The sequence below is a fragment of the Desmodus rotundus genome, chromosome 2, assembly GCF_022682495.2.
Source record: "Desmodus rotundus isolate HL8 chromosome 2, HLdesRot8A.1, whole genome shotgun sequence".
Lineage (NCBI taxonomy): Eukaryota > Metazoa > Chordata > Mammalia > Chiroptera > Phyllostomidae > Desmodus > Desmodus rotundus.
This window is the reverse complement of record NC_071388.1, coordinates 104,937,026-104,951,756: the sequence shown is the minus strand read 5'-3', so window position 1 is coordinate 104,951,756 and position 14,731 is coordinate 104,937,026. Positions and strand designations below refer to the sequence as shown.

The window sequence follows — 14,731 nt, the reverse complement described above, 5'->3', positions numbered from 1 at the left end:
TGTATATGTATATGTATACACACACATGCACACACACTTTTATTTTGCAAAGCAAACTCCCTGCACAAGTAAAATGGAATTCCTTCCTTCATGGGAATTAATATTTAAAATCAATGTGTAGGGTGAAAAAGCACTTCGGATTTAAATTATCCTTGAATATCCTCAGGAATTTAACACTCTCATTAACTGCAGTACTGTTGTTTTTTGCTCTAATGGAAAGAAATCATTCTTTCTTCATTTGAGCAACAGATATAGTTGGCTTGTGATTAAATGACCTCTTGTACTGGAAGCTCATAATTCTAGAATCACACTCAGCACAGTAAGATATAGACAGGTACTCACATTATGAGAGGCATATGAAAACGGGCACTATCTGAAGGAACAGTCTTCTCCCTTCTAATTTTTTAGGTGACATTCACTTATTGAGTGATTTAATAGGTAGAATTGTGCCCTTTTTTGGTGGATGTAGTTGAATTTGCCTAAATGAATATAGTGTGACCTTTCTGTACTATACATGAAAACTATTTTTACCATAATTTATTACTGGATATCTTTCCATTTCAGTAAACTAAAACCATTTTAAATGACTGTTTACTTTGTGTAAATTACTGTAGTTTTATTAATGATTTCCTAGGAGTGTTTAGGCATGTGATTTTTTTTTAATTATAAACAACAATGCATTTGTATATGCCTCTACTATGTTCTTTTTTATATCCTTTGGATAAATTCTTAGAAATGAATTGCTTGATAAAATGGGATGAGTATTTCTAATAGACTTAAAAGATTTTTTGATTATATCTTTATTGTATTTTTTTCCATTATCCTTTAGTTCCCTTATACTCCCCTCTACCCTAGCAGTCACCACACTGTTGTACATGTCCATGAGTCCTTCCTTTTTGCTCAATTCCTCCTACCCCTGACCAACCCCCCCCCCCCACTAGCTGTCATTCTGCTCTCCATCCATGAGTCTGTCTCTGTTTTCCATGTTACTTCAGTTTGTTCATTAGGTTCCACATATGAGTGAAATCATAATGGTATTTGTCTTTCTCTGACGGGCGTATTTCACTTAGCGTAATGTTCTCCAGGTCCATCCATACTGTCACAAAGGGTAAAATTTTCTTTTTTGCTCCTGAGTAAATGTCCCATAGTTCTTTTATCCACTCACTTATAGACAGACACACTTGGGCTGTTTCCATATCTTGGAGATTGTATATAACACTGCACTGAACATTGGGGTGCTATGTTGTTTCGAATTAGTGTTTTGGATTCCTTCAGACACATTCCCAGAAGTGGGATTGCTGGATCAAAAGGAACATCCATTTTTAATTTTTTGAGGTGTCTGCATACAGCTTTCCACAGTGGCTGTAACAATTTGCATTCCCATCAGCAGTGGGAAAAGGTCCCACCCCCTTTTTCCACATCCTTCTCAGCAATTTTTGTTTGTTGATTTATTGATGGTAGCCATTCTGACGGGTGTGAGATGATATCTCATTGTACTTCTAATTTGCATTTCTCTGATGAATATTGACTTTGAGCATCTTTTCATGGCCATCAGTATGTCCTCCTTGGAAAAGTGTCTATTCAGGTCCTTTGCCCATTTTTTAATTGGGTGGTTTGGATTTTTTTTGGTGTTAAGTTTGGTCAGTATGTTATAAATTTTGGACATTAACCCCTTATCAGATGTATCAGAGAATATGTTCTCCCATTTTGTGGGTTGTCATCTTATTTTGTTGATGATTTCCTTTGCTCTGAAAACCCTTTTTAGTTTGATACAGTCCCATTGGTTATTTTTTCTTTTGTTTCCCTTGCCTGGGAGATATATCAGATAAATTGATGCTCCGATCAATGTCCGAGACATTGCTGCCTATGTTTTCTTCTACTATTTTTATGGTTTCGGGTCTCACATCTAAGTATTTGATCCATTTTGAATTTATTCTTGTGTGTGGTGTAAGAAGGTGGCCTAGTTTCATTATTCTCACATCTCTCCAATTTTCCCAACACCATTTATTGAATAAACTATCTTTAGCCCATTGAATGTGCTTGCTTCCTCTGTCAAATATTAATTGACTAAAGGTGTGGGTTTATTTCTGGGTGGTCTGTTCTGTTCCAGTGATCTGTGTGTCTGTTTTTATGCCAGTACCATGCTGTTTAGATTACTATGGCCTTGTAGTACAGTTTAATAGTAGGTGGCGTGATTCCTCCAACTTTGTTCTTCCTTCTCAAGATTGCTGTTGCTATACAGGGCCTTTTGTGGTTCCATATAAATTTTAGAAATACTTGTTCTGTGAAATACGTCATTGAAATCTTGATAGGAATTGCATTGAATCTGTAGGTTGCTTTGGGTAGTATGGATATTTTAATGTTATTTCTTCCTATCCATGAATACAATATGTGCTTCCACTTATCTGTATCTTCTTCACTTTCTTTCTTCAGTGGCATAGAGTTTTCCTAGTACAAGTCTTTTACATACTTGGTTAGGCTTGTTCCTAGGTATTTTATTCTTTTTGAAGCAATTGTGAATGGGATTGCTTTCTTAATTTCCCTTTCTGTTAGTTGTTGGCATATAAAAATGCAGCTGATTTTTGGATATTAATTTTGTATCCTGCTGCTTTGCTGAATTCATTTTTCAGTTCTAGTAGTTTCTTGGTGCAATCTTTGTGGTTCTCTGTGTATAGTATCATGTCATCTGCAAATAAAGACAGTTTTCCTTCTTGTTCCTTGACAATTTGGATTCCTTTAATTTCTTTTTGTCTGATTGCCATGTCTAGGACTTCTCGTACTACCTTGAAAAAGAGAGGTGAAAGCGGACATCCCTGTCTTGTTCCCATTCTTAAGGGGAACGCTTGGTAGTTTTTGCCCATTGAGTATGATTTTGGCAGTGGATTTGTCATATATGGCCTTTATTATGTTTACATATGTTCCCTCCAATCTCACTTTGCTGAGATTTTTATCATAAATAGATGCTGGATTTTATCAAATTTTTTTCTGCCTCTATTGATGTGATCATCTGGTTTTTATCCTTCATTTTGTGTATGTGGCGAATCACATTTATTGAATTGCGAGTTTTGTGCCAACCTTGCATTCCCGGAATAAATCCCACTTGATCATGGTTATTGACCTTTTTGATGCATTGCTGTGTTTGGTTTGCTAATACTTTGTTGAGGACTTCAGTGTCTGTATTCATCAGGGATATTGGCCTGTCATTTTCTTTCTTTGTGGTGTCTTTACATGGTTTTGGAATTAAGACAATGCTGGCCTCGTAAAATGATTTTGGGAGCCTTCCCTCCTCCTGAATATTTTGAAATAGTTTGAGAAGGGGAGGTGTTCTTGGAATGTTTGGTAAAATTCTCCTGTGAAGCCATCGGGTCAAGGGCTTTTGTTTGTTGGGATTTTTTTTGATTACTGTTTCAATTTGATTAGGAATCTGTCTATTGAGATTCTCTGATTCTTCCTGATTTAGTTTTGGAAGATGGTCTGTTTCTAGGATTTATCCATTTCGCCCAAGTTGTCCAGTTTGCTGGCGTATAGTTGTCCAAAAAACTTTCTTATAATCCTTTGTATTTCTTTGTTGTCGGTTGTTATTTCTCACCTTTCCTTTCTGATTTTAGTTATTTGTGTCCTCTTTTTTTCTTGATAAGTCTAGTTAAAGGTTTGCCAATCTTGTTTATCTTTCAAAGAACCAGTTTTTGGATTCACTGATCTTTTGTATCTTTTTTTTTTAGACTCTATTTTGTTTATTTCTGCTCTGATCTTTATTCCTTCCTTCTACACACTTTGGACTTTGTTGTTCCTTTTCAAGTGTGTGTTTCCTTTAAGTGTGAAGTTAGAGTGTTTATTTGAGCTTTTTCTTGTGGTTTGTTCCCGCCGCCCCCTCCCCCCCCCATAGGCCTGTAATGCTATGGATTTCCATCTTAGGATTGCTTTCTCAGTGTCCCACAGACTTTGGATTGTTGTGTCCTCATTTTCATTTGTTTCAAGGTATCTTTGGATTTCTTCCTTGATCTCGTTGTTGACCCATTCACTGTTTAATAACATGTTATTTAGCTTCCATGTCTTTGTGTGTTTTTCAGTGTTGTTCTTGTGATTGATTTCTAGTTTCATAGCATTGATATGATTTCAGTCTTCTTAAATTTATTGAGACTTGTTTTGTATACTGACATGTCTCTCCTAGAAAACGTTCCATGTGGACTTGAAAAGTATGTATATTCTCCTGCTTTGGGATGAAATGCTCTGAAGATACTAATGAAATCCACTTGATCTAGTATGTCGTTTAAGCCAGTGTCTCCGTGTTGATTTTCTGTCTAAGATATATCCATTGAAGTCATAGGGGTGTTAAAATACCTGATTATGTCTGTATTTCTGTCTCTCTTTCCCTTTATGTCCATCAAGATTTGCTTTACACTTTTGGTGCTACTATGTTGGTTGCATAAATGTTTACTAGGGTTATATCCTCTTTTTTCTATTGCTTCCTCTATCATTATGTAGTGTCCTTCTTGGTCTCTATAGCCTTGGTTTTAAAGTCTATTTTTTTGGATATAAGTACTGCTCCCCCGGCTTTTTTTCTTTTCCATTTGCATGATATATCTTTTTCCAGTCCTTTTAGTTGTGTGTATCTTTCAATCCGAAATGGGTATCTTGGAGGCAGCATATGTATGGGTCCTGTTTCCTTATCCATTCAGCTACCCTATGTCTTTTGGTTGAAGCATTTAAGTCATTTACAGTAAAGGTGATTATTACTGTTTTATAAAGATTTTATTTATTTTTTAGAGAGGAAGGGAGGGAGAATAAGAGGGAGAGAAACATTGGTGTGAGAGAGATACTCGATCAGTTGCCTCTTGCATGCCCCCAACTGGTGACCCAGCCTGCAACCCAGGCATATGCCCTGATACTGGTAATTGAAGCAGTGACCCATTGGTTCACAGGCTGGCGCTCAGTCCACTGAGCCACACCAGCCAGGGCTAAAGTGATTACTGATAGGTACGTATGTAGTGCCATTTTATTGTTAGACTATTTTCATCTTCTTTCCCTCTCTCTTTTTCTTCTTCTTAAAGCAAGCCCTGTAACATTTGTTTCATACCTGGTTTAGTGTTAACAAACTCCTTTCACTTTTTCTTATCTGCAAACCTCCTCATTTCTCCTTCAATTTTAAATGATAGCCTTGCTGAGTAAAGTAGCCTTGGTTGTACGTCCTTGCTTTTTTCAGCACCTTGAATATTTCATGCCACCCCTTTCTGTCCTAAAGTGTTTCTGTTTTGTAATCAGATGACAGTATAATGGTGCTCCCTTGTAGGTAACTACCTGCTTTTCTCTTGCAACTTTTAGGGTTCTTTCCTTGTCTTTAAGTCTTGTCATTTTAATTATGATGTGTCTCGGTGTCAGTCTCTTTTGGTCCAACTTGTCTGGGACTCTCTGAGTTTCCTGGACTATGTGTCCGTTTTCCTCTACCAGATTAGTGAGGTTTTCAGTCATTATTTCTAAAAATAGTTTCTCGATCCCTTGTTTGCTCTCTTCTTCTGGTATTCCCATGAAACGGATGTTGCTGTGCTTTATGTTGTCCAAAATGTTTCCTAATCTCTCATTTTTTTAAATTCTTTTTTCTTTTTGATGCTCTCTCTGGATGTTTTTTCTACCTTGTCTTCCAAATCAGTGATTTGATCCTCTACTTCATCCAGTCTATTATTTATTCTTTCCAGTGTATTATTTATTTCAGATAATTGCATTCTTTATTTCTGACTGGTCCTTTTTTATGGTTTCCATGTTTTTTTTTCATGCTGTTAAGTATCCTTATAATCATTACTCTAAACTCTCTATCTGATAAATTGCTTGCCTCTGTTTTGTTTACTTCTTCTGGAGAATTCTCTTATTTTTTCATTAGGGGTCTGTTTCTTTGCCCATTTTGGTTACTTTTTTGTATTGTTTACCCTAGCTGCTAAACTAATTAGCTACTAAGTCAATCAGTTATTGATCTAATCAAGCTCTATTCAGCAGCCCAGCTTTAGTATCACAGGGTGTGGCGAAGTAATTCCTGGGGTTGGGGATAATGCTTCCCCTCAGACTGATGTCCCTTGGAGAGGAGTGCTCTGCCTGAGAAACATGGCTTCTGCAGTATGGGAATGACTCAGCACAGGGATCCTCGTGGCTGTTCCTTCAGTTCTCTCCCAGAGCCACCAACCCCAGACTCTCCTCAGGCGTCTCTAGTTCACTCTGTCCTCTCTCTGCAAAGCCCAGGGTAGGAGGCTACAAATGAAATTTTGTGCATTGGCCCCCTTAATAGGCTTACTGCGTCTACAACTGTCTTTCCTTGGCAGACAGAAATGCTGCTTTTCACAGCTGGATGTTTTCTGGGTTCCTGTCTGGCTCTGGTGGTGTTGGCTGGGAAGCCCAGCCTGGGGTTTAGATTCCACCCTTTTCAGGGGCACTCCCTAGCCGCTGAAATATCCCTTTGGAACTTCAGCTGCTGCCTGTGGGCTGTGTGAGTTCAGGCCAGACCTCTCATATCTCCTCCATACTCCCTGCCAGTCACATTGTGGTGAAGTGATTTCTTCTGTCTGTCCATGGTTATAAGGCTTCTCTCCAGCTAGCGTTCAGTTGGTTATTTAGGACGATTTCTCTACAATTAAGTTGTACTTCCAGATTGGTCCCAGGAGGAGGTTTGTGTAGCTTCCACTTACTCTTCCACTATCTTGGATATTTTGATGTAATTTTTTAAATTACCCTTAGAAATGTTACATACATTTTTTTAAGGCAGATTGTTGAAGGATAACTAATTTACCTTCAACAATATGGCATATTGTTTATCTTTTTAATATTTTCTACTCTGACATGTAGGCTATATACATTTAGTCATTTTCATGTTTTATTGTGTATTTTTTGATTAAATAGCCAGTGATGTAAGAATTTTCTTACATTGTTCTTTTTAATTTCTTTTATGAATTTTTTTTTTTGTCATTTGGCCCTCCCTTCACCTTTTTTTCTTAGTATAAATCTAATTGCCATGTAAGTTGTAATTAGGTTTCTTGTTTTTCATTTGTCTTTAAACTTTTATTTAAGCCACACAGGTATATTTATATGTGGTTAGATTTACCAATTTTTGTGTGTGTGCTTTCTTCTCTTGGTACCAGGCTTAGAAAGGCTTTCCTACCCCAAAGTTATTAAAAACATTTACTTGTATTTAAATTCTTTCGTGGCTTCTATTTTTAACATTTAAATCTTTCATACCTTGGAAATTATTTTAAAATAAATTATAATACTGATTTTTTTTTGGTCCACTTTTATTTTTATTTATTTGTTTATTTATTTAAATTTATTTTTATTCAGTTACAATTGTCTGCATTTTCTCTCCTTCCCTCCACCCCACCCCAGCCAGTCCCACCTCCCTCCCCCACCTCTACCCACCCCCTTGATTTTGTCCTTGTGCCCATCAGCAAATGAGTGGATCAAAAAATTATGGTACATTTACACAATGGAATTCTACGCAGCAGAGAGAAAGAAGGAGCTTATACCCTTTGCAATGGCATGGATGGAACTGGAGAGCATTATGCTAAGTGAAATAAGCCAGGCGGTGAGGGACAAATACCATATGATCTCACCTTTAACTGGAACATAATCAACAAAAGAAAAAAGCAAACAAAATATAACCAGAGACATTGAAAATAATACTTATTTTTAAATAAAATTGTTACTTATCATGCTCCCTTAACATTTTTAAAAATTATTAAACTTTAATTTTTTTCAGCAGATTTAAGTTTACAGCGAAATTGAGTGGGAAGTACAGAGTTCCCATATGATCATCATCGCTCCTCCCATTTCCCCTGTTATTAACCCCCTTGCATTAGTGTGGTATATTTGTTACAATTGATAAGCCAGTATTAATATATTGTTATTGCCCTGGCCAGTATAGCTCAGCTGGTTGGAGCATCATCCTGTAACTGAAAGGTTGTGGGGTTTGATTCCCAGTCAGGGTGCATACCGAGGTTGTGGGTTCAATCCCTGGTCTAGGTATATGGGTGGCAACCAGTCAATGTTTCTCTCCCAAAAGCAATGAAAAAATGTCTTCCGGTGAGGATAAAAGAAATTTTTAAAGTATGTATTGTTATTGACTACCATTCATTATTGACAGTAGGGTTCACTCTTCGTGTTATACATTGATAAACTTGACATACATATTTGTTGCTTTGATAAAAGTATCCAACATTATAGTATCATACAGAATAGTTTTACTGCCCTAAAAAAATCTCTTGTACTCCACCTGTTCATTTCTACCTCCCCATGAACCACTGGGAACTAAAGATCTTATTTTCCATAGTTTTGCCTTTTTCAGAATATCATATAGGTGGAATGTCATAGTATGTAGCCTTTCAGATTGATATCTCTCACTTAGCAGCATGCATTTAAGGTTTCTCTATGTCTTTTCATGGATTGATAGCTCATATGTTTTTTGTTTGTTTGTTTGTTTTAAAGACTTTATTGCCCTGACTGGCATGGTTCAGTTGGTTGAGTGTTGTCCCACAAAGCGAAAGGTTGCTGGTTCAATTCCCAGTCAGAGCACATGCCTGGGTTGCAGGCCAGGTCCCCAGATGGGGCGTGTGCAAGAGGCAACCAATTGATATTTCTCTGCAACTGATTGATGTTTCTCTCACACATTGATGTTTCTCTCCCTGTGTTTCTCCCTTACCCTCTATCTAAAAGTAAATGAATTAAAATCTTTAAAAAAAATTAAAAGGACTTTAAGAGCAATTTTAGGTTCACAGAAAAATTGAGAGAAAGGTACAGAGATTGCCCATATATTAGATTGGCTGAAAAGTTCGTTACGTTTTTTTCTGTACGATGGCTCTAAGTAAGTGCTTAGTCGTCTAACTTCATTCAAAGCAATTTTGTTAGACTATATTGTGACAGCTGTCATATTAACGTGCATTAAAAAAACATCAAAATTGGTGAATTTTGTGGAGCCATTTTAATATTGAAGATAGACGAAAATACTCAACATTTTCAATGTATTATGCTTTATTATTTCAAGAAAGGTAAAAATGCAACTGAAACACAAAGATTTGTACAGTTTTTGGAGAAGGTGCTGTGACTGATTGAACATGTCAGAAGTAGTTTGCGAAGTGTCCAGGTACTGTTGACACTTCACCAAATAATACTTTGCTATGGGGATGTCTTATGCATTGGAAGATGTTTAGCAGCACCCCTGGCCTCTACCAACTAGAAGCCAATAGTGGGAGATAGCTGACATACTCAGAATATCTAAATCAATAAAGTTATTGGTGAAAATGAAACATGTCTTTTATTTTATGGAAAAAATGTAATGGACTTTCTGGCCAACCCAATACTTCCTACCCCTGCACATACATAGCCTCCCCATTATCAGCATCCCCCACCAGAAAGTATATTTGTGACAGCTGACGAACTTACAATGGCACATCATTATTGCCCAGAATCTTTAGTTTACCTTAATGTTCACTCTTGCTGTTGTATATTTTATAGGTTTTATATTTTATAGGTTTATACATATCCACCGTTACAGTATCACACATAGTTTCACTGTCCTATAAATCCTCTGTACTCTTATCTGTTCATCCCTCTCCTACCTTCAGCCTGACAGTCACTGATCTTTTTTACTATCTTCACAGTTCCCACCTTTTTAAGGATGTCATATAGAGGAATTACATATCATGTAACCTCTTCAGATTGGCTTCTTCCATTTAGTAATATACATTTAACTTTCCTCCACAACCTTTTATAGCTTGGTAGTTCTCTTTCTTGTTAGATTGTTTGGGTATACCACAGTTTATCCATTTACCTATTAAATTATGTCTGGGTTGCTTCCAAGTTTTCACAGTTACAGATAAAGCTGTTACAAACATCTGTGTATGGATTTTTGTGTGGACATTTAAGTTTTCAACTCATTTGGTAAATAACAATTTCTGGATTGTATGGTAAGAGTATGAGAGTATGTTTAGCTTTGTAACAAACCACCTACCTATCTTCCAAAGTGGGTGTGCCATTTTGCATTTCTACTGGCAGTGAATGAGAGTTCCTGTTGCTCCATATCCTTGTCAGCATTTGGTGTTGTCAGTGTTCTGTATTTTCACCATGCTAATAGATGTACAGTGATATCTCATTATTTTAATGTGCATTTCCCTGACGATGTGTTGATTATTTTTTCATGTGCTTATTTGCCATATGTATATCTTTTTTGTTGAGGTGTCTGTTAAGGTCTAAATATTTTTTCCATTAAATCAAATATTATTTTATCATAGATTAATGATGTTGCCTGTGTTAAATTATTACACATTCTTTAGTCTGTGCTTAGACATCCTACTCTGATCCTGAGTTTGTACTGCCTTATTTCTTTAGTTTGGAATGTTTCATGGTTTGTGAGTTTCTCTGTTCAGGGTAATGTCACTTGTCACTTAATGCTGGAAAACTTTTTTCTTAGCCCCATTGGAGGATATTTCTGGAATTCTGTACATCTCTTCCTCTCAGTGTTTGCAAACTTTAAATTCTAGCAAGAAAATAACAAAGGTGAATGAAAACTTTTAACTTCAAAATAAATTTTACTTAGATTTGGAGACTTGAGAAATATGTGATCTGAGAGATAAAAAAAAATTTTTTTTGTAATAGGAATGATTCTCCTCTGTTCACAGGACTTGCGTTTCTGCTTGTATTCAAGTTTAATTTTGACCATTTTTTTTCTGTTGTAGCTTTGTGACCTTATAATTTAGATTATTTGTTCAGGAACTGTACTTGTGGGAAAAATGAAGACTAGAGTGTGATAAAACTGATCCAGTAGGCTCGACAAAATTAATACTTTCAATTGTAAATCAACTAAAGAGTAGTTTTTCTCCAATACATGTTTTAGAATTTCTGCATTTTCTTGTTTTCTGTTCATGCTTGATTTACTGCATCATTTTCAAAGGAAATAACTTTTTTCAGGGTAGTAAATAAAAATATAATCAATCATTTTAATTATATCTCTGCTATATATCTGGGTAAGCTATATGGATTTTCAGATGAGTATAATATGCTTGTCTATTAAACTGCAATCATTTTGACTACTGTATTCTGCCATTTTCTTTACATTTTCATATTTAAGATTTAAGTTTAGATTTAAATGTTTGCATACGTTTATTGAAGGGTTCTGTCATTTCACACTGGTTAGTAAATTTGGTGATTCCTGATAAAATAGTATGGAGAGGTGTGACTGTTAAAATGTTATTTTGCTGTGGTTACCTTGTATAGTATAAATATATTTTGATACAGTTATGAGTAACCATTATTATTGACATTGGATATTGAAACATGTAAAATGAATTATATAAGCCAGATTGAGAAATTTTCATTGTTTGTCAAAGATATGGCTAATGACTCATATATGTAGAATGTATAATAATATTAGCTGCTTTCTGTTAGGAGCTTATGATGCGCCATTGTGCATGTTACATGTATTACACTCAGTCCTTGTAATAGTTCATAATGATAAGAGGCATGTTATCAGAGATTAATTAACTTGCCTAATTAAACATGTAGTCAATGGGTAAAGGAATAGGGCTTTGAACTCAGAACTGACTTTGAAATATAAAAACCTATGATTTTACACTGTGCCCTGCAGGTTCTGATATGCTTATGATATAACAAAAGTAGAAAATATTTACTGTGTAAGTATATTATAATATTGGACTTACTTTACTAATCTGTAGTTAAAATTTTTGCTTTTGGGTTATGTTGTTTTAGCGATGTGTAGTTTAATTCGAAAATAAAAATACTTTTTTATTTATTTCTTTCCTCATCTCTAGATATTCAAGAATTTTATGAAGTGACCTTATTGGATAATCCAAAATGTATAGAGCATTCAAAGCAGTCGGAACCAATACAACCTGTGAATACTTGGGAAATTTCCAGCCTTCCAAGCACTACTGTGACTTCAGAAACACTGCCAAGCAGCCTTAGCCCTAGTGCAGAGGTAAGATAAAAGTATTTTTCCTTAAGCTATTTTTCAGTGATCACTTTATTGGGGCCACTACGTTTTTTCATTTTATTAAAATGGGTATTTAGTGGAAATATCATTTATAATGGAATGCAGAGGGTGGGATTAAAAGTGTTTTTGAAAGGAAAAGCTTACACTCTCTGGTGCCCCTGTCTTAAAATGTGAATGATTTGAGGTCTGACATACTTGCTTCATACTGTTAAGAAATACTTCGCATGCTAGATCTCAGTGAGGCTCTACTTGTATGATATTAGGTAGAAACTGTACTTGAAAAAACAGTTTTGCTCTGGTAGTCTCTCTCAGAAATTAAATATGGTTTTGTAGTCCTGAGCAGTGTAGTTGCTACATTTATAGCGAGGATTCTGTTTATTGGCCTGAAGGACAGCATTATTAAAACTCACTGGAGACTGATCAATAAATCTAAAGGTCAGCAGTGGTTTCTATAGTTTGCTGTAATTAAAACTGTCTATTTGTTGAGTTTTCATAATGTTCTTTTTGTTAACATACTGTTGCTGGTAGAGTTAGATATGACTTAATAGAGATATGAAGCATTTTGTAATGAAGATTCTGTCTGAGAAACATCAGTCATTCAGAGGTTGTCGTCTGACTGAATGTGATTCTAGTCCCTTCCAGTTAGTACTACAGAAGTGCCTGGAAAATTGACCCAGCTTATGTTTGGTGCCTAATAAATTAGGGACAAGTAGTGGTAGACAGCAATCAGACAGCCCTTTGGTAATGAAAGAGAGAGTTTCTCAGTTTCTCATTTATGTTAAGTAACAGAACAGCATTTTAGAGCAAGAAAAATCATAAAACATTTGATCCCTCTCCTGCATTTTAAAGATGAGGAAACTAAGATCCAGAAGAAAATAGCATATTCAGCTAGTTTGAGAGGGTCTACCTCTGGATTTAAGACCTCTTAAAACCCAATTTATAGTTCTCTTTACTAATCCCGGTATGTACTTATATTTCTCTTTGATTCTAGTTAGTATTTTTTATGTATCTTTATATTCCGCTTTTATTTTTCATCACTTTCTCTTGGTTCATTTCAGTTTCCATTCCCTTCAGTTGATAGATGATTTATTTGTGCTTATGATGGTCCATTTCAAATAGACTTTCAAAGTGTTAATCAGTAATAGAGTTTCTATTTCACATTAATGGTGAGTATGGGTTAAAAAATGCTTATGTTAGAAACATGTTAAATTTTAAGAGAATTGGCTTTCTTCTTTACTAATTTTTTCTATTTGATTTATGTAGTTGAGCTCTGATTATAAAGCATAGAGCTCTTATAGTTGATTTGCCTATTTTTAGGTAATGGTTGGCTCACTGTAACTAGTAAAAGTAAATTTTTATTGAGGCTAAATAAGTGGACAGTTCTAAAAGCAACTAGTGGACATTCCATCCCATCCCAAATATCCATGGAGACTTTTGGTCTATAAGTACCTTTGTTTCTTCTATTTCTTCTGATGTAGTAAAATTAGTACTATTTATTGTTAGAGCAATATAATCATATCCCATTTTCTTGTAATTTTTTTTGTTTTTGGTATGTGTGTCCTTTAAACATATACCTAGTGATATATTTGGAATAAAATATTTGCTTAATATTAATGGTGGTTTCTGGGTGATGAGGATTTTTTTCTTATTTACACTTTAATTAAAAAGATAAGAAGTACGTGTCTTTTTATAAAAGCAAACCTAATCCTAAAATAAGTGTGTTACTTTTAGAGATTGTAAGGAAGAGTATTTGAAAGGAAGCAAGATGCAAGAAGGAGTAGAAGAAATTGCCTAATCTAATGAGAATTTCCAACAGAAAAGGATGCACTATCCTGTCTTAGTCATTTCAGGCTGCTATAACAGAATCCCATGGACTGGGTAGCTTATAAACAACACAAATTTATTTTAGACAGTTCTGGAGGCTGGAAAGTCCAAGATCAACTCACCAGCAGGTTCAGTGTCTAGTGAGAACCCACTTCCTGATTGATACATAGATGGCCAGCCATCTTTTCCCTGTGTCCTCACATTGAGGAAAGGTGGGGTGAGGGAGGATCATGGGCTCTCTTGTAAGGGTACTAATCCCATTCATGAAGGCTCCACCTTCATGACCTAATTACCTCCCGAAGACCTCCCCGCTCCTAATGCCATTGCATTGGGGCTTAGAATTTCAACATTTGAATTTTGGGGGGGCACTTAAATTCAGTCTATGGCAATCCTATTCCTGACAATACAGCACATTCAAGTGAATCAAAGATTCAAAGGGAGAAGAATGAAATTATAAAAATAAATATTTTTTTGTGATTTTTTGGGGTAAGAACAGCTTTTCTAAGCATGACAAAGAAAACCCAGAAAAATTAAAAGATTAAGGATGCTGACTTTGTAGAATTTCTTTGTGGGCTTCACAAAGTTTGATTGTTTTAACTTTGTAGAATATCTATAGTTTGGAAGATAAAATAAATAAATGAGAAATGATAAACTGGGGGCAAGTTGTCACATTTATGAAAAAAGGGTAATTTCCAACTCTCAAGACCTCTTACAGATCAGTAAGAAAAAAAGCCAACAAACTGGAGAAAATGACATAAAGTATAAAAAAGCAAGTAAATTACTATCTAATTAAAACATTTAATGTTAATATTAACAGAATTCTCTAGAAAATAAGTTAACTTTCTTAGTGTTTTTTGTTTTCTTTAAAAATTTTATCTCAACTCTGGTATGTATCTGTTGAGTAATAGTTCTGATTTTAAAAGTTTA

The 14,731-nt window shown here is 35.3% G+C and overlaps 1 protein-coding gene across 7 annotated transcripts in view; it reads left to right on the top strand.

The window, feature by feature from the left end:
* The window catches only part of DLG1 (discs large MAGUK scaffold protein 1), a 319,299-nt gene that overhangs the window by 9,397 nt on the left and 295,171 nt on the right, over positions 1-14,731 (top strand). For all 7 annotated transcript variants that reach the window (XM_045185871.2, XM_024577978.3, XM_024577976.3 and 4 more), the window contains one exon: positions 11,799-11,965. In XM_045185871.2, coding sequence (XP_045041806.1) covers positions 11,799-11,965 — 167 coding nt within the window. The remainder of the gene's footprint in view (positions 1-11,798; positions 11,966-14,731) is intronic.